Source organism: Passer montanus, unplaced genomic scaffold, assembly GCF_014805655.1.
Source record: "Passer montanus isolate IOZ18808 unplaced genomic scaffold, ASM1480565v1 scaffold44, whole genome shotgun sequence".
NCBI classification, from domain to species: Eukaryota; Metazoa; Chordata; class Aves; order Passeriformes; family Passeridae; genus Passer; species Passer montanus.
This window is the reverse complement of record NW_024369262.1, coordinates 1,022,669-1,049,972: the sequence shown is the minus strand read 5'-3', so window position 1 is coordinate 1,049,972 and position 27,304 is coordinate 1,022,669. Positions and strand designations below refer to the sequence as shown.

The 27,304-nt window shown below is 55.7% G+C and overlaps 2 protein-coding genes across 3 annotated transcripts; one reads left to right on the top strand and one right to left on the bottom strand.

Annotated features, from left to right (window-relative positions):
* Positions 1-3,287: 3,287 nt before the first annotated feature.
* Positions 3,288-27,066, bottom strand: SH2B2 (SH2B adaptor protein 2). 2 transcript variants are annotated; one of them, XM_039720740.1, is made up of 10 exons: positions 26,780-27,066; positions 26,010-26,139; positions 16,090-16,977; positions 13,766-13,867; positions 9,980-10,071; positions 7,816-7,910; positions 7,451-7,633; positions 7,141-7,334; positions 6,219-6,390; positions 3,288-5,659 (listed from the first exon to the last, which is right to left on the bottom strand). In XM_039720740.1, exons 3-10 carry the CDS (start codon positions 16,948-16,950, stop codon positions 5,346-5,348), a joined length of 2,013 nt encoding a protein of 670 aa, XP_039576674.1. In that variant the 5' UTR covers positions 16,951-16,977; positions 26,010-26,139; positions 26,780-27,066; the 3' UTR covers positions 3,288-5,345. The 2 variants fall into 2 exon arrangements, with proteins under 2 accessions (XP_039576674.1, XP_039576675.1); XM_039720741.1 differs by having other exon boundaries at positions 26,977-27,040.
* Positions 17,042-20,262, top strand: LOC120507723. Its single transcript, XM_039720742.1, has 2 exons — positions 17,042-17,202; positions 17,255-20,262. Exon 2 carries the CDS (start codon positions 17,269-17,271, stop codon positions 18,172-18,174), a length of 906 nt encoding a protein of 301 aa, XP_039576676.1. The 5' UTR covers positions 17,042-17,202; positions 17,255-17,268; the 3' UTR covers positions 18,175-20,262.
* Positions 27,067-27,304: the final 238 nt, after the last annotated feature.

Sequence of the window (27,304 nt, the reverse complement as noted above, 5' to 3'; positions counted from 1 at the left end):
GTGCTGTTTGCATCCATATTCACACCTGGGGTTTGCAGGAGCAGCGCTTGGATGAGCTGAGGGCTGCTACACCCGAATCCATGCTTGCCTGACGGAGCTGGAGGAAGACATGGTGGGGAAGAGGAGCCAGAGCTGGCTGCACTACAGGCCTCCAATGCAAGCCAAATTTCGTTTCAAGTCGCTGTGGCCCTACAGAAGTGGCACGGCATGTGCTGGGGCTGTGTGTGCGTGTCGTGGTTTGACCAGGAAGTGAGTTTTTGGGGAAAGTTGTGGTCAAACCAATCAGTGGCCAGATTTGAAAATTGGCACCTGGTGTGGTCACTCGGGACCTGGATACGCCTCTGAGAACACACAGGGGTTAAAAGCAGAGCATTCCCAGAGGGACTCTCTCTTTTGAGTCGATCTCACCTCTCCCCTGCCCAGCTGCCCTAGGGAAGGGAGGCCAGAGCCCTGCAAGGTGCAGGGGTGGAGGAGACCTGGGATGTTTGGGCAGCCCCCCGGGAGGGAGTGATAGAGACTCTGTGCTTGAAATTTGATACCTTGTGCTGGCACCATGGCCAGGAGGAGTGTTTTGGAGGTGTTCCATTGTGGATTGTTGTGTGTGGTTTTTTTCCTTTTTTCCCCCCTTTTGTCTCTATGTTGTAGATTAATAAATTGTTGTGTTTTTTTCCCTCCATTCCCAAGTTGGAGCCTGCTTTGTTCTGTTTCCGGGTCACATCTCACAGTAACCATTTTGGAAATATACCTTTGATGGGGGCACTGGCATTGTGCCAGGGTCAAACCATGACAGTGCGTCACAGAATTAGCCAGTAAAGGTCAGCTGCAATGGAAGAGGGGCATAAGCCTTTGTGCAGTTTATGGAGATAAGCCAGAGCCGGGAAGTTGGGCTCTGGGTTTCAGACAGCTTCGTGCTGTGCATGTGGAGAGGGTGACAGAAAGGGGAACAGAAAGGTTGGGAATAGCTCCTTCTGAGATTTATAGTTCATTTGTATGGCCTGAATTTATTAAGCCTCCATTCTCTTCCCCTTTCTGTGGAGAAAATCGGAGCTGATCCTCAGGTTCAGCCCTATGTTTACAAAAGACTTTTCAACCTCCGCTGAGGTTGCTATGGAAATCACACTAGTTTGTGTCTCGTGTTTTTCTTACCAACCTGATTTGTAAAAGAATGGTGTGAATTTAGTGCTGGCTGAGTTCCCAGCTGGCCGCTGGTCCTGGAAGGCATCCTTGCAGTCTCAGCCCTGGCTGGAGCAATGCAAACAGCTTCCTCCACGCTGTCTGCCAGCTCCCCGGCTCCTGCCTGCGGCTCTCCCAGCCTTGGGTCGTCTTCAGACAGAAAATTCCAGTGCCAGGCTGGACTCAGCCCTGCCAGGGAGACACCAGCTCTGTTGCAGAGGCCACGGCAGGTCCCCTGTCCCCTCTCAGTCACCACAGACTGTTTTACAAAGCAGAATTGCTGCAAACCGATTGAGTTCCCTCTGCTGAGTCCTAAGCACAACTAATCCCTAACGTTTCACCCTGTTCTTGCTCACAGCCACTTCTCCAAACACACAGCAGGGCTGTGAATGATGAGCTGCCAGGACTTGGCCCTCCCGTGCCAGTCCCCATGGGAGGAAGGCAGAATGGCAGCCTGAGGACTGCAGGGAGCAGCTGGACTCACTTGCCCAGAACATGGCTTGTTCCAGCCACAGCTCACAGCCCCAGGAAACAAACAGGCAGCTGCCTGTCATCAGCAGAGCCCTTGCAAACTGTGGGGCAAGAGACCTCTGAACATCTCACTCTCAAACTCAGAGGGAGTTGGTGCAGACTCTTGATGTATTCTGCATGATTTACTTTTAAAAAATAAAAAATATTTTTTTATAAATACTTTAAAAAAATCTGGGGAAAGGGGCAAGACAGTTACTTAGGTAATACAAAAATAGAAAGTATTTCATCAAAATACAAAGCCCACAGAATGAGTGCTGGGCTGGGATCCGGGCAGGACTGGGGTCAGCGGATTTGCATTAGAACAGGGTTGTGTTTTCATAGGTCAGTTCGAACAAAACTCGGCTCCCTGATCTTTATCAAAGAAGCTCATTTGTGTTGCTGAGGAGTTCTCTTTCCAAAGGGATCCTTCTGGAAGCACTGCAATCCTTTGCTGAGGCAGAACCTGCACGTCAGGCGGGAGCAGCCGTGGAGCTCCAACACCCCCGTGAAACGTGGGCAGCTGCGCTGCTGAAATCCCTTTGCATTTTTGTCCTGCTCGTGGTACGTGCCAGGGCACAGCTCGGCACCAGCATCCCTGCAGCCCAGCCCTTCTCCAGCCCTGGGCAGAGGGCACTGCTGGCATGGAATCCAGCCCACACGCTGAGGCTGCTTTCCCCTTGCGTCGCCATCAAATCTCTGCATTCGGTGCTGTTTTGTCCTGCCCCTGCCCTTCCAGACACCCTGTGAAAGGAAAGGGATGTTTTCCAGCAAGCCTGATGCTGTAATTAGTCAATTTGCTAATAAGCTGAGGTGTGAATGGCTTTCTGCGAGGCAGGAGGAGCAGCTGTCCGCAGGCAGAGCCCTCAGTGTCACCTCCCCAGCTGCCCAGCTCCTGATGGATGAGCTCTCCAGGAGCGGTGAAAAGGCTCTGGTGACTTTTGGGGAGGGAATGTTTTTGTGAATGGATCATGACACAACCATGGCCTGATTACCGAGCTGAGCAGCTCCCTCCACCCCCCCAAAAGCCATGTGTTAGCTGCGTCTGTCACCGCTTAGCTGTCACACTGCAGTCTGGGACAATGCTCCAGTTTTCCCAGGGGATTCTCAGCAGAAAAGAGCACACTAGAAAGACACACAACGTCAGAGCATGAGGCACAGTCTCCCAGGAGAGATGAAGGCAGAGGAGGGGGAATGACAGGCCATGGGGAGCTGCTGGGAGATGCTAGCACAGGCCTTTAGCCCAGGGCTGCTCATTCCCAATTATCCTGCTGCTCGGGGGATGGACCACTCCGACTTGCACTACTGACTAACCAGACAAAGTAAATAACAGACTGGAAGGAGAGGAAACCCTGTCCTCTACAGCCTGGACCCACCCTCCTCCTCCCTCTGCTCAGCAGAGGAGAGAACTCTGCTCTCCCTCCTCTCTTCCCAGTGCACTCCAGCAGGCAGAGACAGACCCAGCCTGGCCCCAACTGCCCAGACACAGCAACGAGGTCTGCACACATGAGACATGACAGCATCTTCCCTCTGTTTTTCCTTTTTTTTTTTTTTTTTTTTTTTTTTGGTAGCAAATCCAGCAAAGCCCAAAGCTCTTGCTCACATGCTGTTGTTTTTGCAAGTGATTTTATTTTAAAACCGGAACTCGAGTTCTCCATTTGTTTAACAAGTCCCCCCCTCCCCTTTCTTTTTTTAAATAAAATTAATTTATTCTACACAACAGTAAACTCTTCCAGACTCTTCCCTATTTACAAATTAACATTTTTTGCTTGCAGATCATCGCTTCCCTCTCATTTTCCTATCCTGTGACACAGAGTGAGAAACAAAGCCAAAATCTGAAGGTCTGTAAGGCAGTGCTCCCATCCAGCCTTCTGGATCCCACCCTTGGGGCTGGGAAGAACCAGAGTGACGATGTCTCTGTCAGATCTGGAGATCTCCCCTCATCCACCCTGTGTGCTAAACCCATCAACCAAGAGCATCCACCTCTCCCTGCCCCTCTGAGCTGTGCTGTAGCTGGGCTGAGGAAGGAGAAACACCCTCAACAGAGCAAACTGCTCCTGCTGCCCTCTGAAGGGATGTGTGTTTGGGGAGAAGATGGCATTTGCTGCAGGAATGGGATCCACCAGGCATCTCACACATCCATGGGCCAGAAAGGCAGCTCTCACATCACAGGAGGAGGCAAGGAGCCTTGGAGACACCTCCTCTCTGCTCTGTGAGTCAAGCACTGGGGACATGCTTTGCTAGCTCAGGAAAGAAGGCACCTAATAAATAAAAACTTGGCCCAACCCAATTCCAGGCAAATCCAAGGGTTTTTTTGAGGTTGTGGCTTGGCTTGTACCTCTTTGAACTAAGTGATAACTTCTAGCAGCTGGTAGGGTCTGCTCTACCTGGAGACCCATCCAGACACTCCAGAGCCACCTGGCTCATGCCCTGTGAGCACTGTCACTCCTGTCACTGCCACATGAGCAGCAGGTGTCCTGGGGGTGGGTAACACAAGCTGTGTCAGCCAGACCAAGGGGGATGTGCAAACATTTTGTCTGCAAGCAAAGCTGCCCTCCTGGAGGGTCTCCCACCCGCCATGAGGCATAAACCCTGGCCAGTAAAACCATCCTCAGGGTTTCCATGACCTGTTGGAAAGAATCAATGTAGTGTTTTTATTCCTGGGAGCCCAGCCAAGCAGGAATACCTGCAAAACAAAGCTCTCCCTCACCTGTGGACACAGCCCCTGGCCTCTGCCTGACCCCCCAGTCATCCCAAATGACCAAAAACTGATGTAAAAAAGAGGAGGTGGTGTCATATTTTCCAAGGTTTGCCTTGAGCAATGGAAAATGTTGCCCAGCTGTGGCAGAGAGCAGGCAGAAGGCTGATGACCTTGTGGAGAGCTTAGGTTTTGAAAAAATCAAGGAAGGGAGGATGAAAGGGTTATCCAGGGATTCTCTGTTGGTACAGCAAGGAGAGAAAGGAAACAAAGGAACAGAGAAGGCAGAACAGCAGGAAAACCCTTCCTTGAATGCAATTCATCAAGCTTTGGACAAAAACCTTCTTCTGTCAGAGGGTAGGAAACGTGCCCCAGAGGGAGCCCAAAAGCCAGCCCAGATAAACCCCCAGGCCTCTGCAGCCGTGCCCTCAGAGCTCCATGTGTGTGAGAAGAGTTTCTGCATGGACATCTGCCACATTTCCATGCTCATCCCACAGCGCCAGCGTCCCTCAGCAGCTGGTTTGCAGGGCGATGGTGCCAGGAGGATGCTGGCCATGCTGGGCTCTCGCCCCAGAGGGGCCATGCCAAGGTGCTTTGGCTGGAGGATGGAGCCTGTCACAGCTTCGGCTGCCATCCCACAATGGTCACACCCAGGAGGAGATGCAGGGAGCCCAGCTCAGCCCTGGGAAAGCTCTTGGTCCAGAGGGAAGGAGAGGAGGCTACAAGCTCTAAAATGGCACTGACTCTTTCAGCCTCCCACACCTCCAGCACTGCCCCAACCCCGGGGCTGGCGCCAGGTCCGGCTGGGACACTGCCCACCGCTGACACAGCTCCCAAAAGCAGCGGGGAGCGAGGAGGACGTCCCGGCTGGCTCGCTGGTGGTGGCAGGAGGAGGTGGCGAGGCGGGCGCAGCGGAGAGGGGCACAGCTGCCCGCTGCCCCCACCGTGCAGCCCCAGCCCGGGGGGCTCAGTAGAAGGAGTATTGGTTTTCCACCGCCCGGGTGCGGCTCCGGGCGCTGTCAGCCTCGTGGTAGTCCTCGGCACCGGCCGCAGGGGGCTCCGGCCGGCGCTCGGCGCTGTCGCTGCGGCTCCGGGGGCCCAGGGCACCCTCCAGGCGGTGGTAGGGTGCGGGGACAGGGACAGTGGGGGCCACGGGCACCCCCTCAGCGGGTGGCGGCACCGGCGGGCCCGAGGGTGCTGTGCTGCAGAAGTAGTGTGGAGGTGGCACGTCGACCCGGCAGCCCGGGGGCTGCGACACGAGGGGTGGCGGGGGGCCGGTGTCTGCAAGGGAAACGGGAGCTTGACCCCTCTGTGCTGCCTGCGGGCTCGGCCCCCTCCCTCTCTGCTCCTTCCCCACACCCCCTCTCCATCCCTGACCCTGTCCTTCCCGCTCTCTCCCAGCACAGCAGGATGCTCCGAGCCTGCAGACCTGTCTGCTCCTCTCCTGCCCCAGCAGGGCACTGACACCCACAGCCAGGGACAGGGGTCACAGTGGCACAGCCTGCAGACCTGTCTGCTCCTCTCCTGCCCCAGCAGGGCACTGACACCCACAGCCAGGGACAGGGGTCACAGTGGCACAGCCTGCAGACCTGTCTGCTCCTCTCCTGCCCCAGCAGGGCACTGACCCCCACAGCCAGGGACAGGGGTCACAGTGACACAGCCCGGCTGCTGCGTGGGCCACCATGCCCGCCTCCCGTGGGTGACACCCACCCTGGCACATCTCCAGAGCCACACACACCAGCAGGGCACTGCTTTAGGGAGGGAATCCCGTGGATTTGCCCCTTTTAGGGAGAAGATCCCAGCCCTCACCCAGCCCTCCCTGCCCAGCCCTGGCACCTACCAGGCTGCGGGCTCTGGGCCACCACGTAGCTGCGCAGGGTGATGTCGGCCGCGCCGCCCGACTCCAGCGGGATGGGGTGCGTGTGGAAGTGGCGCAGCATGTCAAAGATGGTCTGGAACCAGAGGTGCTGCACGTGGCACTGCCCGCTCTCGTTCAACGACAGGCGCAGGTGCTGCAATGCAGGGGGCACGGGGTGAGCTGGGGGTCGTGAGGGCGAGACTCACCCTTCAATCTGCAGGAGCCACCTCCATCAGCCAAGGGAGGTTTGCTCCTAACAGGATTGCTGTGTTTACCCTGCTGCAGGGTGTTTCCTGTAAAACCTCACTTGCTGCAGCCCCAGGAGCAGTTTGACCCCTCCTGGGGATGAACACCATAAAGAAACACTCAGAGAAGGGTGTCTGGGTATAAACCAGGGACAGCTGAAGCTCTGATTCTGGGGTCACAGACAGCCTGGGGAAGCCTCAAGCCCACCTGAACGACTTCTTGCAAAGTGACAAGAACAGGCAATCTCTGCTAGAAAAGGGACCCAGCAAAAAACTGCTTGTAGTTGGTTTTTCATAGTGCATCTGTGCACTTCAGGACATAGAACAGACAAGGAGAGGGCAGGGGAAGGTGTGCCAGCCTACACTGAGCCCCCATGGGTATTCATCCATATGCCCACATGACAGGCACTGATCCAGTTGGGAAAGTGTAGAAGGGGCTGGGCAGGACGCAGAGGAATCTTGGGGCACAAGGGCAGGTGGTCCTGAGGGATGCTCTGCTGGGGTGCAGCTCCCTGCAGAGCTGATGCCTTTGGGGTCACCCACAGAGCAAGAAGGAACCTGAGGTGCTGGGCAGGGCTGGCACTGACATTCACAGAGGAGCAGAGGACAGGGAGAAGCAGAGGACAGGGAGAGGACAGGGAGAAGCAGGGGACACCCACCTTGGCTTTGCCCTGGAAGTTGAAGGTCAGCACGTACTCCCCCGGCCGCGTCTCGCTCTGCCGGATGACGAACAGGCCGTGGCTGCGGGCGCCCCCGAACAGCACCAGCTGGGCTGCCTTGATCCGGGACAGAGTCCCGTGGAACCAGGGGAAGTCAGACAGGTTGATCTCAGCCTCGGCCTCGCAGTCCTCCCCTGCCCGCAGGGACAGCAGGTTTTTAGGGATCTCCCCCTCTCCTCCCGCCCCCTCCTCCTCTCCCGCTGTGCATCTCCCGAGTGAGATGCTGGGGCTGCATCCTGCATCCCAGTACCTGTGGGGTGCCCACCAGCAGTGGGGGAGGATTCCAGCGTCTGCAGGAAGTTTTCCAGTGGGACGTGGGTGAGGAGCTCCCCCAGGGAGTCCCTGCCCCGGCCGTGGGGCACGGGGACAGAGGTGGCCATGGCAGCGTTGTGAGTGCTGGGCAGGGCACATCTCTCTGGTGGCCTGGGTACCTCTGGAAGGGAAATTGCAGAGGGATGAGTGCATAGCTCAGCATCACCCACCATCACTGGGCCAACATGGGGGCTGTCCTGCTCTGCAGGCAACTGTGTTGGATACTCCTGGATCTCAGAGGCACCTGAGGGCTAGGTTATGGCTCTGAGGGAGTCCCAGACTCTCCCAGATGTAGTTCCTTACCGTCATTCAGGAACTCGCAGCTGGATGAGGTTGTCCTGCCTGGCAGACAGGGTCCCTGTGCACAGGACACCAGCTCAATGTCGTCCCCACTGTCCCTGGAGGAGAGCACAGACAGAGACACACACATGTGGCACCTCCACTCAGTGGCATAGAATGGGGATTTGGCCAAACAAAATTCCAGTGTGATCCAAGAGCACATCCTATTGCCCCTGAATTCCTCCCAAGGGATTGCCACTGCACCAACTGCATTGAGAGGCAAAGCAGCCACCAAACATGACTTTTTGGCGGGTGAGAAACTAGCGTGGGAAGGATTAAACCCTTCAAAGCCCACACTGCACAGGTCATGCTGGTCGGTTCCAGCTGCAGGATTTTGTGGGTTTGGAAGGAAAGCTGTTACCTTGACTCTCAGTGCTTTGCACCCACACACCTTCCCACCCGAGGGCGCTTTCACTTTCACCCTCTGCAACGGGAATTACCCACCCACGGGAATTACATCCCTAAAAGACATAAACCACTAAGCCAGGAGGCCTGGAGCAAGACAGCAAGTGGGAATAGAGCCAGGGAGCCACTCAGAGCATCCCTGTTGCCAGCCCTCCCCGTGCACTTCAGCACCCTTCTTGCACAAGCATCCGACTTGCTCCACATCCTATTTTTATCCCAGCCACCAGCAAGAGTCCGGAGCTGCCCACAGCACTCAGCTGCTCTTGCTTCACACGGGCCACGTGGGCACAGGCAGCGGGGAAGCTGCTGAATTATTTAGTGGCCAGTGAGTGAATCAGCCACTGGGAGTCATTCAGCTGCAGCCAGTCAAAAGCAAGAAGGGAGGAAGGAAACCAAAACCAGCAGCGCTGTGCAGAAAAGCCGCGGCTGGGCGCTCCAGCACGCAGCCCTTGGCAGGAGCTGATTGAGAATTCGCTCTTGGCGCTGAGCGTGTGTGTCGGTGTATTAAACAGCTCATTATTATTTGCTCTGGAGTTCATTATTATTTGCTTTGCAGTCACGTCCGGAGGCCAGAGCGGGCCGGCGCTGGGTGCTAAGCAAACAGAAAGGGCTGGGAGGCTGCCAGGGGCACAGCGGGGCTGCTGCTGCCTCGAGGGGAGCACGGCCGTGGTGCTCTGCTCCAGCTGGAAAACCAGCACTGAAACATGGAGCCAGGGAAAAAAGGCCTTTTCCCAGCCTCACATCAGCAGCCCAGCCTCAGCAGTGCTTCTTGAGCAGCAGAATAACTGGATGGGTTGGGTCAGAAGAGAATTTAAAGCTCATCTCATTCTACCCCAGCCATAGGCAGGGATACCTTCCACTAGCCCAGGTTGCTCCAGGACCTGTCCAACCTGGCCTTGGACACTTCCAGATATGGGGCAGCCACAGCTGCTCTGGGGAATCCATGCCAAATGAATTACAGATTTCAGAAAACAGCAAAAGGAGCAAAGGTCTGGAGTGCACCAGTGCATCCTCTCTGTGAGATGCAGCCTCCATGGTGACCAAATGCCTCCCTCTAGCAGGAGGGGGCAAAGGCAGCCTGGAGGGAGCAGGAGCTTTTCCAAGCCTCTGTTCCAGGTTTGTGTGATGTTTTCACTGCTACAAGCATGGGCACCTGGATTTTCCAAAACTGTGCCAAGAAAGGCAGTGCCAGGGTTTCCCCAAGGCTGGGCCTGCCTGAGCCAGCTGAATGGCAGCAGCACCAGGCACACAAACCTCCCAAACACAACTTGCTGCATGTGCTGATGAAACAGCAGATAAGAAGTTTTGGCTGAGTTATGACTCCGATGATAACACTGATGCCACTGTGATAGAAATACAAATAGATCAACCAGCAGAATCTTAAATATATCTCAGATGCTAAGCTGGAAAAAAAAACCACACGGAAAATAGCTCAAATATGGTATAAAAGCTTCAGAAGGTGGGTGTTAGGAGCTTCCTGCTTTGAGGCTGTGTTCCCAGGTCACCTGCCTCTGCCAGGCTGAGGGATATGGGGCAGAGAAGGGTGAACAAATGGCCAGTGCTCTGCACCCCTGGCAGACACAGGCTGCTAACTCTGCCTCCAGACCTGTGCTGGTGTGAACTGGGCACTTCCTGTGACAACACAAAAATTGCATCTGGGTAACAGTCTGTGCTCAGGCACCACAGCTCAGCCCCACAGAGCCCCTTCCCCAGCAATCCTTACCCAGGGTCGATGCAGTCCTGGATGTCAGCCACCCACGAGTGCTTCTGCAGGGAGTCGATGGTCTCCAGGATGTACTCGGCCCCATTCTCCACCTGCAGGCCGTGTGGGATGGAGTCAGCTGTGCCAGGGTGCTGCCCCCCACCCCGAGGCAAAACACACCCCACAGCCCAGCCAGAGCCCCTGAACAGCACCTCAGCTGAGAGGAGAGGATCAGTGTCCCACCCCAGCACAGGGCTGACCCAGAGGATCAGTGTCCTACCCCATCCCAGCACAGGGCTGACCCAGAGGATCAGTGTCCCACCCCATCCCAGCACAGGAGTGCCAAAGGGTGACCAGAAAGATGCATCCAAGATGACCCCTGACCAAATCTGGAGCTCAGAGGAAAACCCCACCACACTACTATCAGCAAATACAAGTTTTTTACAAGGTTTTTACAGCCTCCACAATAAAAACACATCTGGATGGCAGCATCAGGGTACATGGCATTAAGCCCAAGCACAGACAGCACCCCTCACTCCTGGGGCACCTCTGTGTTCCCCCAGAACTAGCTCTGCACAGCTATAGAGATGCCACACTGCTCTCTGCCCCAGAACCCTGCCAGACCCCAGGAGTTTTAAACCTCTCCTCCATTATCTTTTCTGCCTGCTTGTCCATGAGGCTTCAGATTGCAACAGAGTGGGAGAGAAACCCCCTTTCACAGGGAAAAAAAAAAAAAAAATTAGGACACAAGAGAGCCTCCAAACTGTCCAGCCCAGAGGAGCTGTGCCTTTCTGGGACCAGACAGAAGCAGAAGCTCCACATCAGTGGACTCAGATGCCATGGGATGCTGTGTGCCTCTGGCAGGTTTCCCTGCATCCCTCATGGAGCCTTAAACATCATGTTCCCGAGGTGGCAGAGCAGTCCTGACTCCAGGAGGGTGTCACATTGCCAGCTGAGACAACCTCCAAGCAAATTCAATTAATCACAAACAACTGAATCACTGTCCTGAAAATAAGCAGGGAGGGCAAGGAGCAGAGCCCTGGCTGGGGCTGAGCAGTGACCTGGACCCTGTCCTGAGCAGAGGTACAGGGGAGTACCAAAGATCCCCCTCCCCAGTTTGTTTAACTTAAGAAAGGATCTTCTCTGGCTTTTTGAGGGCAAGGCATGAAGCTGACGTGGGAGATGGGGCTGCTCACTCATGCAGAGCATGACAGCAAGCAAAGCACGTGCAGGGCTTGGGTATTTTGCAAGCACCTGCTTGTGCAATGGAAAAAACTGCATGTGCTTGGTGTCTGATGGGCTCTGGGGACACACTGGCTGCTCATTTTTAGGCAGTCTGGCAGGAACTACTTGAGTGTGGCCTCCCCAAACAAGGCAGGGGCTTTTCCACCCATAGTAACATCCCTAAATGAGGCAGGGGCTTTTCCACTCATCATAACCTGTGTGTGAAGGTGGAGATTGGGCTCCACATCACACAAAAAAGGAAACCACAGCACCCAGCCTGCCCACCTACCTGCACCCCAGCACTGAGGGTGCTTCACCCCCTCTGCAAGTGCAGCCAGCAAAAGGGGAATGGGAGAGCAAAAAATGTCCCAGCAAGAAGGACCCAGGCAGAAAATGAACCACAAATAATAGTGGATGTGAGAAAAGGGGAGCAACAGCTCCTGTGCCAGCAGCTGGAAGGGGAGAGCAAAGCCTGGCTGGGGGACTCCTTTCTGTGCTTGCTGGCTCTGCTCACTCAAAGGATCAATTGTGACCAATTCCCCTGTGACAGGGTGAGAGCCAGGACAGGGCAGGAGCAGGAGGTACCTGGTGAAGCAGGTATTTTCCAGCTGCCAGGGTTTGGAGCACTCCAGAAGTGCATTAAAGGAATGGCTGGAGCAGTAACCAAGCTGTTAGCAGTGGGAGAGGAGAGACCATGTCTAGCTTCAGAAGATAGGAAGAGGCCAAGTGCAAAATTTCCCTCCAGCAGCCAGAGAAACCAACCCTCAGAGGCACCCAGGAGGCATCCCAGAGCTGGAACCCCCAGAAGGGATCAGCCATGACCGAGCCCATCTGCTCATGCTCGTGACAGCTCCAGGGATAGGGAGAAGCAGTGGCACATCCTGGGTGTTGAACACACTTTGGACAATGATGTGATGCATTTGAGGTGGGGCTTGTAAGGGGATCTAGAGAACGTGACAAGAAGTAGCTGATGAGCCATATTCCAAGAGCAGAGATCAATGGCTGGTGGGTTGCCAATGGCCAGTGGTCAAAGGGATGGGCTCCTTCCCATCAAAGGCTCTCTGTGTGTGCTCCTCAGTGATGAGCACAAAAGAATGTGAGGCTACCTGATCAATTCATGGATGACATCACAATGAAAATGTGTTGGAGGACCAGGCAAGAATTCAAATGAACTTGTCAAAGCTGAAGTGGAAGAAGAAGCTGAAATCAGCCTCTATCTCAAGGACAGGGCTCAGAGTGATCGCTGTGGGAACCACGGCTTGGGAGCAGTTCTGCAAAAACCATCCCAGAGTTACACCAGCCCACAGGCTGCACGTGAGTCAACATCATCTTCATCATCATGGCGTGAGGAAAGCAACTGCATCAGCTTGGGCTGGACAGAGGGGAAGAAGAAAGGAGAAGCAATCCTTCCCATCTGCTCTGGGCCACGGCCCCACGTACACTCTGGGGTGTTCCCTCTCCAGAGGCTGCAAGGAAAGCAAGGAGGACCTTGGGCTGGTCAGTCTGGAAAATAGGAGACGCTTGAGGCTGGCCATTGAGGCACAGAAAACAACAGCTGAATGAGCCTCTGTGCCCATGGTGGACACTGACCACTGCTGAGGCTGAACAGCAAGAAGCCCCTGGAGAAGGGAAGGTGCCAGAAGTTGTGTGACCTTGACAAGGAGCTGGATTTGATGGAAAGTAAATTTCTGCTGGGAATGTGTGCTGGGGCCAGGTGGATTTCAAGGCCTGGGAGCTTTCACAAAGCCAGGCTCAGTTTTCCCCCTTTTTTCCTTTCATAGTTTTCTAAGCTTTCAAGCAGGTTCATTCAGCTGGGAGCCCTGGCCTTTCTGCTCTGCTTTGCCACACAACTCTTGGGGAGAAGCCTCAGGGAGAGGGGTGTTTGTTTAGAAGAGGTAGAACACAGAAATGCTCAAAATCTAATGGTCCATCACTGTCATGGTGTCCAAGACCCTGCAGAATTCAGCCCTGATCTGCCATGACAGGCTGTTGTCTTCCAGCAGAGCAAGAGGCAGCACTGAGCTAATTAATTGCATGATATGGAAAATTCTGAAGAAAGAGACTTGCACTCTCTGCTCATACCCCCAGACTCATGTGTGGTTGATCCCCAGGGTCTCATTGGTCCCACAGAGCTGTTCCCACAGAATCACTAAGGCTAGAAAAAGACCTCCAAGACCATCAAGTTCCACCTTTGACCAGATGCCACCTCATCAACCAGACCACAGCACTAAGAGCCATCACACTGTGTCAATGAAACAGCCACCACATGTCACTGATCTGGGACAGCAACAGCCACAAAACCACAAGCAGCTGCACCAAGGAGCATCTTCCCTTGCAGGTTGTCAGGGGTCGCTGATTTAACCCATCTCCTGGTGATACAGAGAAGCCAAACCCATGGTGAAAGCCAAATCCCAAAACACCCTGGTGTAAGCTGGAGCAGGCAGGGATCCAGTGGGGAGCATTCGTGCTGTTGGCAGCTCAGCTCTGAAAGCCAAGGCAACGATCCCTTGGGGACTGAGCCTCCTGCACGGCAGGGTGCAGGTGCAGAGGGGGTTCCTGTAGGGATCCACACGCTGCTCTCACCTTTAGGACAAAGGTGTTGTCTTTGTCAGGCATCTCCAGGGGCATGGTGGTGCGCACCTCGATGATGGCCGACAGCGGGATGCTCACCTTGGGTTTGGAGGCCTGAGAAAAGGAAAAAAAAATAGCAAAGAAAATAAATGAAAAAGAAATCAATGAATTTAAAAAAAAAAAAGTCACTCAATTGAATCAAACTGTCCCTGGGGACAATGCAGCAGGGCTCTCAGAGGCAAGATCAGCTCAGCCTGTGTGGTTATTACAGAGGGGGAATAAACAGCATTGATTTCCCTCCCGTGCCTGATAACTCTGAGCTCTGTGAATTAAACCAAGAGGAGGCCCAGTGGAAGACAGGGAGGTGCTTTTAACTGCCAAACCACCCTCCGTGCTCCAGCGCAGGCTGATGTGCCAGCTCTGCCAACACCACTTAATTTCTCTCCATTTTCAACCCTCTCCCGATGGAGAGAGCTGTGCTATCTGATGGGGGATGCTGCCCATGCAGAAAGCAGCCCCGTTTCTCCAGCACAGGAGCAGCATTTCAACCAAGCAGCTACAACACAGCAGCCTCAGCCATGCAGGGAATTTTAATTACATTAAAATCAAGAAAAATGAATTTCCCCCAGGGCCCCTGGCACCCGCCGGAGCCTCGGTGGGGAGGCAAGACCCGGTGCCTCCCACTCCAAGTGTTTGCTGAGCAACAAATTCCCCAGATATTTGTTTTAATTATAACAAATCCCCACAAAGGAGCTCGTGGAGCTGCTCTCCAGGGCTGGTCCCCTCCAGGGCTCTGGGATTTGGAGCACTGCAGCTGCAGGAAGCAGAGATGAGATTTAGTCACCAAAACCTGCGCCTGGTGCCATGGATGCAGTGGGTGGGATGAGGCCAGCAAGGAGCTCCAGGCTGCAAGTTACCAATAACGGGCTCAGTTCCCATTTTTATTGGGAAATAAAAATAAATAAATCCAAGACAGAACAGAAACTGCTTTTTTCCCTTGCAGGATGTTTCGTTTCTGCCAGCCCCAGAGCCCCAGTGCTGCCTGCAGACACGTCTCAGCCGTGCAAGGCTCTGCCCATCCCTGGGGAATTTTTCCATCTTGGTGTTTGCACAGGAGAAGGTCAGAAAGGAAGCAGCAGCTGCTTCGAAAGGAAAGGAGACAAGGTGATAATTCACCCCTGAGCTAGAGAAGGGTCTTAGAATCACAGAATGATTTGGGTTGGAAGGGACCTTAAAGATCATCTCATTCCAACCCCCTCCTCTCCAGGAGGGCTCTTCCCTTTAAAGGTTTACAGACATGGCCATAGTTTTTGTAGGGTCTATGTAAAAACAAAGCTGTGGGCTGCTGAAGCAAAATGCAGTTTTCTTCCAGCTGTGCCAGACTGGTGCCACTTTTACATTTGCCAGATGGAAAGCAAGATGGGATGAGAGGAGAAAGCTGTAAACCAAAGTGGGGCGTGATTATAACAGAAGAGCAGACAATGTTCATAAAAGTTGCTATAAAATAATTTCAAAATTGATTTTTAGAGGCAAATCAAGATACACTAAAAAAGGAATCCCTCTATGAGCTCTCTCTTAAGTGTTTTAAGAGCAGCAGTTGTTCCATTTTAACCCAAGTTTATTTTCTCTTTGGTGCAGCTGATACACCAGGCTTCATCAGATCCTCCATCCACAGAATGGGTTGGGTTGGAAGGAATCCTTTTCCACCCCCTGCCATGGGCAAGGATGCCTTCCACTAGCCCAGGTTGCTCCAACCTGGCCTTGGGCACTTCCAGGGCAGCCACAGCTTCTCTGGGCACTCTGTGCCAGGGCCTCAGCACCCTCACAGGGAAGAATTTCCCCCGTGTCCCACCTATTGCTACTCTCTTTCAATTTAAAGCCATTCCCCCCTGTCCTGTCACTCTCCCCAGCTCTCCCACAGGCTCCCTAGTGGGTACCATGGACACTGGGGTTGTTTCCTTCCAGCCAGACCCCATTCCTGGGCTGGGGAAGCCCCCAGTCCAGCCCAGAGCAATGCCCACCATCCGTACCCATGCTGGGCTGCTCTCCAGAGAGATGCACTTGAGTTCAAACTCATGTTTTATATTTTCTCAAAAGGTGAGAGGCACAGACCGACACCAAGAGTGCAAGGTTCATTTTGGCCTGCAGGTTGGGTGGGTTTCAAGCACATTTTCCCATCCATTTGCACCTCAGCCACACAGCACCAGATCTCCCTCTGGACCAGAGCTGGATTTCAGCCCAGCTCAGTGGTGGAAACAAAAAAAGCCCCAAAACCAAAGCCCAACTGCTGCTTGAATTTCTCATAAAAACAACAGTGAACAAAAGCCAGGACTTACCTTTGGGGGGACATAAAACTCCAGGAGGAACCTCTCTCCTTCCACTTTCACCGCCTTGCGGAGCAGGAGGCGGCACTTCTGCCACTGCGAGCTGCCCACACAGTTCGTGTCATCGGCCACCATGTAGCGCAGCGTCCCCTCCCTCTGGATGTCCACCAGCTCCACCTTGGACGAGGGCACCTTGGACAGGCGCAGCTTGTATGTCCATTTCTCCCGAGGGTCCCCAGGCTCCTTGCCCCCCGCCGCCCACGGCTCCCTCTCGGCTCTGCGGCCGCCCAGAGCGGCCTCGGCGCCCGGCTCCGGAGAGGATTTGCGGTGCCACATCTCCTTCATGCCATCCACCACACACAGGCTCATGTTCCTCAGGGAGAAGCCTTTCTTGAACTTGGGCTTGGCAGCAGCGTGGATGGAGACGTCCTCCGAGCTGCGGGACTGCCCGTAGGAGGAGACCTTGTGAGCCTGCACCTGCTGGGCTGGGGTCAGGTACCGGCTGGCGCCCAGCGGGGCGTCCATGCTGTCCAGAGACTCCGTGGACGTCTCCTCCTTCCTCGGGGTGACCTCCCGCCCGTAGGGGACGTGGCAGTTCTGCAGCCCCACGAAGGGCACGATGTTGTACTTGGTGGGCGAGTCAGACACGAACACCCGGCTGACCTCCAGGCTGAAGATGTCCAGGAAGTTGGCGGTGAAATGGTGGGAGAAGGAGGTCTCTGCCCCCGGGGTGTCGTAGTGGGGGTTCTCCTTCAGGAACTGGCAGAACTTCTGGGCGAAGTCCACGGCGGCTGCCTGGGCGTGCAGCTTGCAGAACTCCCTCCAGTCAGGGAGCGGGGAGGAGGGCTCCTGGCACAGGGCATCGCCGTTCATGGCTGCCCCATTCCACCTGCCGGCGGGCTGCGGGCAAGGACACGGCCTGAGAGTGGCACAGACAGGGACAGCCCAGCCTGTTCCCCAAAAACAGGGACACTGGCAACCCGTCCTGTCCCCCAAACACAGGGACACGGGCAACCCAGCCTGTCCCCCAAAAACAGGGACACGGGCAACCCAGCCTGCCCCCCAAAACTGAGGGACATGGACATCCCAGCCTGTCCCCCAAAAGTTGAGACACAGGCAACCCATGGACACGGGCAACCCGTCCTGTCCCCCAAACACAGGGACACTGGCAACCCAGCCTGTCCCCTAAAAATGAGGGCCATGGACATCCCAGCCTGTTCTCCAAAAACAGGGACATGGACAACCCACCCTGCTCTTCCAAATGGGGACACGGACAATCCATCTGTCCCCCAAAAACAGGGACACAGACAACCCAGCCTCTCCCCCAAATCAGGGACATGGATGACCTGCCCTGCCCTCTCACATGGGGACATGGACAACCCATCCTGTCCTCCAAAAACAGAGACATGGACATCCCATCCTGTCCCCCAAAAACAGGGACACGGACAACCCAGCCTGTCCCCCAAAAAGAGAGACATGGAAACCCCATCCTGTCCCCCAAAAACAGGGACACGGACAACCCAGCCTGTCCCCCAAAAACAGGGACACGGACACCCCATCCTGTCCCCCAAATGGGGACATGGACAACCTGCCCTGACCCCCAAAATGGGTTCACCCCTTGCCATGATGCCACAGCTGATCTGCAGTTCCAGTGCAAAGGAAAATGCTGTGGGAAGGTGTCTGTGTGTCGCTCTCTCTCCACCTCATCCACTAGGAAAAAATCTTGGCCCTGGCAGCAGCCATAAATTGTACTTATTTTACGATTATGACCATGCAAAAGCATTATTGATTTCTCATGAAACCGCTAAGGAGTCCCCGAGTGGAGGAGCCCAGGGGCGTTTGCCTGCAGGATTCCTCTCACTGTGTGTCTGCCTGGGCATGGCACAGCTCTTCACAGGGGGAGGGAGCACTGGGAGTCCTGGAAGTGTCCAGCACCCTCCCCTCTGCACCCCACAGCTGGTCCTTCTCTTTCTCTCCAGTCTCTATTTCTGCCCTCATCCTTTGCCACATCAGTTTTGGGATTTTGCCCTCCCTGCTGAGCATCAGCTGACAGAGAGCCCAGGACAGGGCCTCAGCAGAGGTGGGCTACAGGGGTAAAAGGAACAGAAGCCAGACCCAGGAGCACACCAGAAGATGACAGGAGCTGCAGACCAGACCTGTGGGCCCTTAGGACAGGCACCACTTTGCTCAAGCTCCACACTGGTCCTTCTCCCAGTGGGTGTGAGACTGGCAGGGCCCGTGTACAGTCCAGCTTGGTGCTCATCATTATGCACTTCCCAAATCTCTACCTGACTCTGGGCAGCATGAACAGCCTCCCCTGGGGGACCCCAGCATGACTGCATCTCAAAAATCACCTCTGGGTGCCAGAACTGCTCCTGGCTGCTGGTGGGCCTTGGCTGGGGCACTGCTGAACCCATGACCCCAAACATCTGTCCCTGTGACCAGACACCTTCCTTCCTCCACTCCAAGTTTGGCAAATGCACCTCAACTGCTCAAACACCGAGCCCAAGGGTGCCTGGCAGGGATTGTGCCTGTGGGATCCAGTTCTGGAAGGGCAGGACAGTTCCCCCAGGTTTTGCTGCTCTCCATTCACAGAGCAGCTCTTTCCCTGGATTTTGCTGCTCTCCATTCACAGAGCAGCTCTTTCCCTGGATTTTGCTGCTCTCCATTCACAGAGCAGCCCTTTTGCTGGCGAGGGATTACTCCTGCTAATAAATCACGCGCCGTACCCCGCCAGCAGCTTACACGGCCAGTAATTAATTACTGCTCGGATGAACGGCACCAGCCACGGATCAGGGCGGGCACTGGGGACTGGCATAACCTGCTCCTTATCCTCCAGACCCCAGCCATGTCATCCCCAGACCCCAGGCAGGGCTGAGCCCTGAAGGCTGGGATTCAGAGCAGCAGCTGTGGCCAGGAGCTGGTTGCCATACCCCCGGCACATCCCTATGGAGGGGAGCTCTCTGGGAGCACCTCCATCCCAGGAAGGGGCTCTCAACCCCCCCAAACACTGAGAAACCCACACAGCCAACAAAACCCCACCAGAAACATGATCCATGTGGCATTTCCTCACCTTTAAGGCAAGGATGCTGTGCCAAGGAGGCACTGAGGACAGGCTACACACGGGCCTGCACTGGCTCCTCACATCCCACAACAGCAGCAGAGCTCCAGCTCCTGCAGAAATCCCTGGCAAAGCTCTCCCCAGCATCACAGGGATTTCCCGGAGACCTGAGCAGGGAGCCATGCCAGCTGGGAAAAAACCCATCCCTGCAGTTCAGGAGCAGCCTCTGAATTTCCCCGAGAGACATCAGCAAAGCAGCAGAAAATGCAAAGCTGTTTGTTACCCGCCCAGCAAATGAAATTCCTAATTATCCATCCATCACCAAGCAGAGGATTTAAAGACTCTGCCCTTTGAATTAAAAATTCACAACTCCAGCTCTGCCATGGCCCAGGAGCTGCCCTGGCACCAAGCCATGGGCCAGGAGCACTTGGGCTCAGGGAGAAAAGGGAGATGAAAAGGAGTCTCCTGCTGCCAATCCAAGCAGTGACAGCCAGAGCAAGGGAGAGGGGAAGGGTGCAAAGGAAAAAGAGCAGGAAGGGGCTTCTGGGGGAAAGAGAAAGCCCCATGGCGATGGGGTTATTTGCATCTGCCCAGGGTGTTGAGCCCCGGGGCTCTGCTGGTTTCCCTCCCATGAATTTGGGGGAAAACACAGCCCCCCATCCCTCTCTCCAGCAGGGACTGGTGCTCAGGGCCTGCCTGTTTGAAACCAAGGATGGCAAGCTAACAGACTCTGAGAGGTTAAGAGGGGGAAAAAAAAGAAGAAAAAGAAAAAAAAAAGGCACTTCAAAAAAGATAAAGCCCCAAACAAAAAGCCTCAAGGAGATCCAGGCATGGCAGCCGGGCTCAGGCTCGGAGAGGCGCACGCAGAGGCATCACAGCATCTTCCTTTCATCTGCATGGGGATGACAGACTTTAAAAGGCCAATTTATAAAAATGAAGCCTAGAGGAGAGACATCTGGCAGGTCTGAGGAGGCGGCGGCGGGGATTACTAACCCTGTGCCACATATCCAACCCCCCTGCCCAGAGCACAGCCAGCAGCCCCCAGCCAGGATCCAACAGCACGGCCTGGAGTCATGGGGTGGTTTAAGGGCAGCCCCTGGGACTGCAGAGCCATCCCCGCCCCTGACTCACCTGATTTCTGCAGGAAGCAGGCTCCCAATTATCTGTGTAGATTTACCTTTAATCTGGATGCCTGCACTCCCCTCCATGCCAACAGCTCTGCCCCACTTCTTGAAATAACTTATCATGCCACAGACAGCATCCCCGGGCAGAGCGCTGGAAGCGGAGACGAAAATAAGCTCACAGTGAAAATAAGCAGCAAAGCTGCAACTGCTTTCTGGAAAGGGCCATCCCCTGCCAGCCCAGCTTGCCGAGGCTGCAGCACACTCCAGGCACCTTTCCAAAGAGCCAGATCCCTTTGGAAGTGCCATCAGCCCACTCCAGAAGTGGCTCAGGGGCCACAGCCTTGAGTCCCTGGCCTGGGTGACACAAGAGGACAGAAAAATAAATATACAAAGTGGGGTGGTTTGTGAAGGAGCCATGGAGGGGCAACCACAGCATCAGGCTGGTGACAGGCTCCTAACCCACCTGCAAACTCCTCCCAGGGCAGAGCTGTGCCTGCTGCCTCGGTCATTTGGGAAACTGAGGCAAAACTTAAGAAGAGAAGATAAAAATAAAGAACTTCTGGTGTTTGCCAAGTGGAAACCCAGGCTGGGATGGCAGGTGAGAGCCAGCTGCGGGCAGTGATTTGGGACACCCCTCCCACCAAGGTGTGCTGAGGCATCCCCTGCTCCGGGGGGGGACACACAGAATACTCTGAAAGCCTAAGTACAGCTACTGACCTCAAGAAGAAATGAAATTTAAACTGTCAGCAGAAGCGCAGGAGACCATAAAAAAACAACTCCCCGGTGAAGCAGGAGTCAGGGAGCAACAACAAAGCCACTGGGATTTGCTGAACCAGAGGCGTGGGGAGGAACCAGCATCTAATGAGGTGTTAATAACCCGAATGCGCAGCACCGGTCATGGGATGGCCAGCACAGCCTGCCCGGCACGGCTGGCTCTGATGGCTTTATTTAAGGAAACAACCCTAATAAAGAGATGTTTCCCTTCCGCCCAGCGCAGCGCAGCCAGGCTGGGACAAAGTGATCCGAAACTGAGCGGGGAAAAGCACTGTGTGCTGGAGGATGTGAGCAGCGAGCTGCATCCTTCCATCCATCCCTCCATCCATCCCTCCATCCACCTGCAGCTGTGCTGGGAACTGCCGGCTCCACACCAGAGAGCAACGGGAAAGGGAAAGGCAGCACAGGAGGCAAAGCCTGGCTCCTGGGCAAGGAGATCCCGGCCCAGCCCCGGCTGTCCCAGCCCTGCAAGGCTGCTCGGTTTCCAGCAAGATCGATGCCACTCAAAGCCCCAGCTGGTCACCGCGATCCCGCGGGAGTGACATGAGGAAACCCAGGCACCTGCTCGCCCAGAAAAGCGCCTGACCTAAGCGTGCCATGCCAGAGGAGATCCCCGAGTCACGAGCAGGTCGCAGAGCAAGGCGATACCCCCGGCGATGCTGCTGGCAGGCAGCTCTGGCACACGGGCAGCTCCCGCACAAAGCCCCGGGACAACGAGGTTCATTTCTTGCCCCTTTTCTCTCTTCAAGATGAGTCCCATCAGCACCTCCACCCCAGAACCTTGTCCTGGGGAAGGGGAGAGCGGGGCAGAGCGAGCAGGCTCAGACTGATCATCATCCCTGCTCCTGCTGTGCAAGCATGAGGGGTGCCTGGAGCTGATCTCCCCCATCCCACAGCTGAGATCTGAAGCCTGACCTCCTCCCTCTGGCACCTCCAGGACCCTTCCCAGCCCTGCAGAGCTTTAAAGGCATGCAGAGGCTGAGCTGAAGAAGAGAAAACCAAAAGGAACAAAAGCAGAAGCCACCTTTTGCTTTCACGCCCCCCAGACCCCTGACCAAGCCCTGGTGTGGGAGAAGCTGATTGCTCTCCATGCTCCTCAGTACTCCATGTGCTATTTATACTATTGTGATCTTAAATCAGACTGCCTGTCTGAACCAGATAGAAATGGAAACATGCCTTGTTTCTCTCATTTGCTGGTCATCCCACTAAAGTATTAATTGAACAGCATTTTGGCCTTAAATTTTATAGTCAAACCACCTGCCTTGAACCAGTCCCTCAGCAGGAGCACGCTTTAACTCCCTGCCCAGATGCACTTCAGGGTCCACCTGTCACCTGCAGCTTAGAAAACATTTTTCTGGAGTGAAAAGGCTCCTTGTGCCTTTTTCTGCTGCCCAGTGAGGGGTCCCACTGGCCAGCCCAGCTCTCAAAAAGGATGCCCCAAAGCACTCAGTAGTGCTGAGTGGCCAGGACAAGGTTTTGGGGTGCAGGTGCTGATGGGACTCAGCTTCAAAAGAGAAAATGGGCAAGAAATGAGCCTTTCCTCCTCTTGCACATAAGGGTGCCCCCACAGCTCAGTGTGGTATTCTGATTCCAGCCCCACAGGAACCAATGCTCCTGAAAATGAGCAGATGGGCCCATCAGAGCCCCCAGTAAAACCTGAGATTTTCTCCATGTCCCACTGCTCTGACCATCCCACAGGGCTGTTCCTCTCCCTCCCCTCCAAAATCCCCCGCAGTGGATGTTGTACTTCCTGTGCTGACAGCTGCTGGAAAATAAAGACAAGTTCATAGATAAGATCCACTGGATCTTAGATAATCTTTTCTCTGAGTAATTCCATCCAGCTTCTAGGGAGCCACTCTGCCAGCCCACACATGGACATCACCCAAGCCACTCAACCCACTGGTGTTGTGGGACATCTCAGCCATGGGGACAGGGTCCCCAGGGTGCAGTGACAATGATCAGCAAAGCTTTGGTGCATCTGGGCATCACAAATGCAGCTCGGGGCTTGGAGGCTGTGTGCTGTGTCTGGGAATAAAGCACAGACACCCCCACAATGGCCCATAGGAAGAGCTATTGGAAAAATGAAATAAATTAACCCCAGAGCTTTAGGTGAAGGAGGTCAGAGGCTGTTGTCCATCCCCCCTCACTCGGATGCCTCCTCACGTGCCTGTCTCCAGCCAGAGAGCTTCCCACAGAAAACTACCCAGTCCAAAGTCTATTTTTAACCACCACAATAGCAGAGCCTCCCCCGAGGAGCAGCAGAAGCCCTGTCCCCAACCGAGCAATCTCACATTTCCCTCGCTAAGCCTCGATTTCCTTCCGCCCCTCAGCCCACAGCAAAACCCTTCTCCTCCTCCTCCTCTTGCCTTCCCATCCTTGGAAAACTATTTGCACATCCATCCATCCATGCATGCATGCATCCCCCTCCGGGCTGGCGTGCTGTGGGTGCAGTGTCCTGCACACCTGTTACACATTAACCACTGCCCTGGCACCTGTGGGCAGACCCTTCCTGCCACAGAAATGCCAAACTGCAGCAGATCCATCAGCTGTGCTGTTCTGCTCAGCCCCCTCCCCTGGAGGCACCCCAAACTCTGGGGATTTGAAGAAAAAGCCCTGCAACATCAACCCAGCTGCACTTCCCAAAGCAAGTGCAAACTCTTTAGAAGAATTTACTCTTACCCTGGAAATTGCTGTGCCATGGAGGAGCTCTTTGGGGGTTTTGGGGAGAGAGCTGAGTGGATGCTCAACAAAGCAAATCCTGATGGATACAGCACAGCCATCACTGGGGATCCCCCATCATTAGGTCAGAGAAACCCCTAAGATTGTTTTTCAATTACAGCACATAATAAACATGAGATAAAGTTACGCAGTTCTGTAGGAAATTTTCTTATTATGTTTTTTTTTACGTTGCAGATCTAATTCCCCACACGCATCACTGTCTCATACCCGCCTGCAAACAGCCTTAAACTGCTGCCTAATGGTATCTGAGCTGGGGAAATTCAATTCTACCCAGCGCCTCACCCAGGACTGCTACAATCACTGCTAATTGCTTAAGTGGTGTATTAAGCAAAATAAAAATTCCAGTGGGCTTTGAACCCCCCCCCCCCACCAGATGATGCCAAAACACCCTGCTACAGCTGCCAACCCTGGCTGGAGATCCAACCTCAAGTATCTTTTTTCTCTTCACTGTGCAGGGATGCTCCTGGGCAGGCAGAGCTTCGTACCCAGCACGGCCACGGCCACACCAGAGGGATCCACAGGCTGTGTCCAGCTTTGCCATCCCTCTTTCCAGGGTTCTGAGGTGCCACTGCAGTGCCTCTCCTGCCCCAGGGTGCAAATGCTGCCAGGACCCAGTGAAGCAGGGCACAAACATCTGCCCAGTGGGACCCTGGGGTGATGCACACTGGGTCCCTCTCCTGTGGGTTTGGATGGATGTGGGGCTCCTGTCAAGTCTCATCCCAAACCCAGACCTTGCATGAGAGCAAGCAGATTCTCCAAGCCCTTCTGCTTTTCCCTTGAGCAAAAATCAGGTGTGGGATGCAGTTTTAGGCATGTTCTCTCCTCCTCTCCACTGTGGTGGAGCCAGCTGGGATTGAGTTTCTGGGAGCACCCCTGGGGGCAGGGCCCCCATGTTCCCTCTGCCTGCACAAGGACGTGGATCACTGAGCCAGGGACAAGTCTCCAACCCTGTCCCAGCACCTCACTGGCATCCACGGGCAGGGAAAGCAGCTGAGGTCAAGTGAGGGCAGCCACAGGCAGGAGGGGAACTGTGCAGGAACCTCGGGGCTGGAGGCAGTGCCCTGGGGCATCCCAGCCAGCCTGAGTCAGCAGGGCCACAGATGTGCAACCATCATCTGGTGTCTCTGCTTCTGCTGGGAAGAAGAAGAGGAGGAGGAAGAGGAAAGGCACCCGCCAGGAACATCCTCATCTTGAAGAAACGGGTGTTCTGCCTCCAAGGAGGAAGGACAGGAGGAGGCTGGACAAGACCACGCTGCCATGAGGGTGCTCACAGTCCAGGAGAAGAGGGGACAGACCTCAGATCAGCCAGAAGAGGCAGCCCTGCAGTCAAGCAGCCACTGCAGCCCTGAACCAGCTGAGGAATGAGGGGATTTTAACCCCAAAGCCTTCACCAGACAGGGATGGGCACCAGGGCTGACCCATGCCCCTGGTGGCACAGGAGTCTGGTCACTGAGCTGGGTGAGACACCAGGCAGGGCTGGCAAACCTGTGTGCTCCCCAGGCTGGAGCAGAGAGGATTATGCAGCTTTTTAGAGGAAACACTCAGTGGGCTCCTCTGCTGTGTTACAGTGATGGTGAGACACTGGGAAATACCACTGAAGGACACCCAGGGAAGGTCCAAGGGCACCTGCCATCCCATCTGAGCAGATCTCCTGGCAGCACACACCCACCTGCCTGTACAAATGTGCCCTCCCCCAGGGACGGGGGGCTGAGCATTTCAGAACAGCCTGTGTGGTTCAGGTGGATGATTCCTATTTAGAAAGGCATCCCCAGAAATCCATGGTCCTTCTCCACTCTCCCAACAACCAAACCAAAAATCCTCAAGGAGGGCAGTTCTTAGTAATCATGGAATCATTCAGTTTGGAAAAGACATGTAAAATCATCCAGTCCAACCATTCCCCCAGCACTGCCCGTGTCCCCTAGTGCCACATCCACACCTCTGTTAAATCCTTCATAGATAGTGACTCCACCAATGCCCTGGGCAGCCTGACAACCCTTTCAGCAAAGAGATTTTTCCTAATATCCAACTAAACCTCCCCTGGCATAACTTGAGGCCATTTCCTCTTGTCTAGTGAGCTGTACCTGGCTACACCTTCCCTTCAGGCAGTTGTAGAACCAAGCAGATCCCCCCGAGGCTCCTTTCCTCCAGGCTGAGCTCCCCCAGCTGCTCCCCATCCGCTCAGAGCCACAGGAGCAGGGCCCACGGCGGGTTTTGGGGACACAGGGAGATTTTACCTCCTTTCCCGTTGCAGTTCACAAGATCCCCGAAGCACCGGCAGCGTGGCTCTTGCAGGTCAAACGCATAACTTCAACCGATCAATTTCCACACTGGAAGGAAGTAGCAGAGCGACTCGGAGGGAGGGACCTGGAAGGCGAAGGTTTAGGCTGTCAATCCCTGGAGCCAGAGCAACAAACCCAGGCACACCTCACCTCCCCCAAGGCACAGTCCGGCTGGGCTCGGGCCTGGCTTCACCAAAAGCAGAAACAAGCAGCGGGGCCGGGCAGAAAGTCCCCCGAGCCTCGCAGGGGCCTTCCCGCGGTGCCGCCCGGGCTCGGCAGCCGCAGCTGCCCCGGGGGCCACGGGAGGCACCCGGGCCGCGGAGCCGGGGGGCCCTGCGACCCCTCCGGGCCCCTGCACCCCGCCTGCACAGCCCGGCACACAACACTGACCGAAAATACACACACACGACCAGCCGTGCGGGGGCTGCGTGTGTGCCCCCGCCCCGGGGCTGCCATCCCCAAACCCCGGGGGAAAACAACCCATGGCTGCAGCCCCCAGCCCCGGGGCAAAACCCCGACCCCCGGGGCTGGAACGGCCCCCAAGGCCGGAGGAGCCCCAGGGACCGGGGCAGCCCCCCATCCCCGGATCAGCCCCCCAACCTCGGAGCAGCCCCCAGGCGAGGCTGCAGCCCCGCTCCCCCGGGGCAGAGCCGGCTGTGCGTGCCCCATCACCGCCCCCCGCCCCCGCGGGGCCCGGGGCCGCCCCGAGCGGCGGCGATGCTCACCGGGAAGCGGGGCTGGCCCAGCCGGGAAGGGGAGGGGGCGGCTCGGGGACCCTCCCGGACGCACCGCGCCGCAGCGGCGGGGGGCGGGACCCTCCCCCGGCCGGGGGAGCCGCGGCTGAGCGGGGGGGAAGAACCGCGGATAAATAAACACCCGCCCGCCGGTGCGGTGCCGGTGCCGGTACCGGAGATGCGCTCACCCGGCCCCGCTCGCTGCTCGGTTCGCTGACTCGGTTCGCTGCTAGGTGCTCGGCTCGGCTCGGCTCGGCTCGGCTCCCGCCCGGCCCCGCCGCCCCCGCCCGCCGCTCCGCGATGGGCACCGGGCACGCCGAGCCCGGCACGGGCTGGCCCCGGGGCCGTGTCTGCGGGAGCGCCCCAGATTACAGGGGCACCCCGAATGCTCAGGACGAGCCCTTAATCCTCGCACGGGCTCCCCAGCCCTCCCGGGAGCGCTGCAATTCCCTGGGCAGCACCCTAAATGTTCAAGGTGTTCAGGCCCCCAAGATGCTCCAGATCCACAGGTCCTGG

Coding starts and splice junctions, on each gene's coding strand:
- SH2B2 (XM_039720740.1), bottom strand. CDS start 16,950: ATGAACGGCGATGCCCTGTGCCAGGAGCCCTCCTCCCCGCTCCCTGAC. Junction 10,072..13,765: donor ACAACACCTTTGTCCTAAAG/GTGAGAGCAGCG, acceptor CACGGCCTGCAG/GTGGAGAATGGGGCCGAGTA. Junction 7,911..9,979: donor CAGGACTGCATCGACCCTGG/GTAAGGATTGCT, acceptor GCTCTCCTCCAG/GGACAGTGGGGACGACATTG.
- LOC120507723 (XM_039720742.1), top strand. CDS start 17,269: ATGAGGGCCATGGACATCCCAGCCTGTTCTCCAAAAACAGGGACATGG.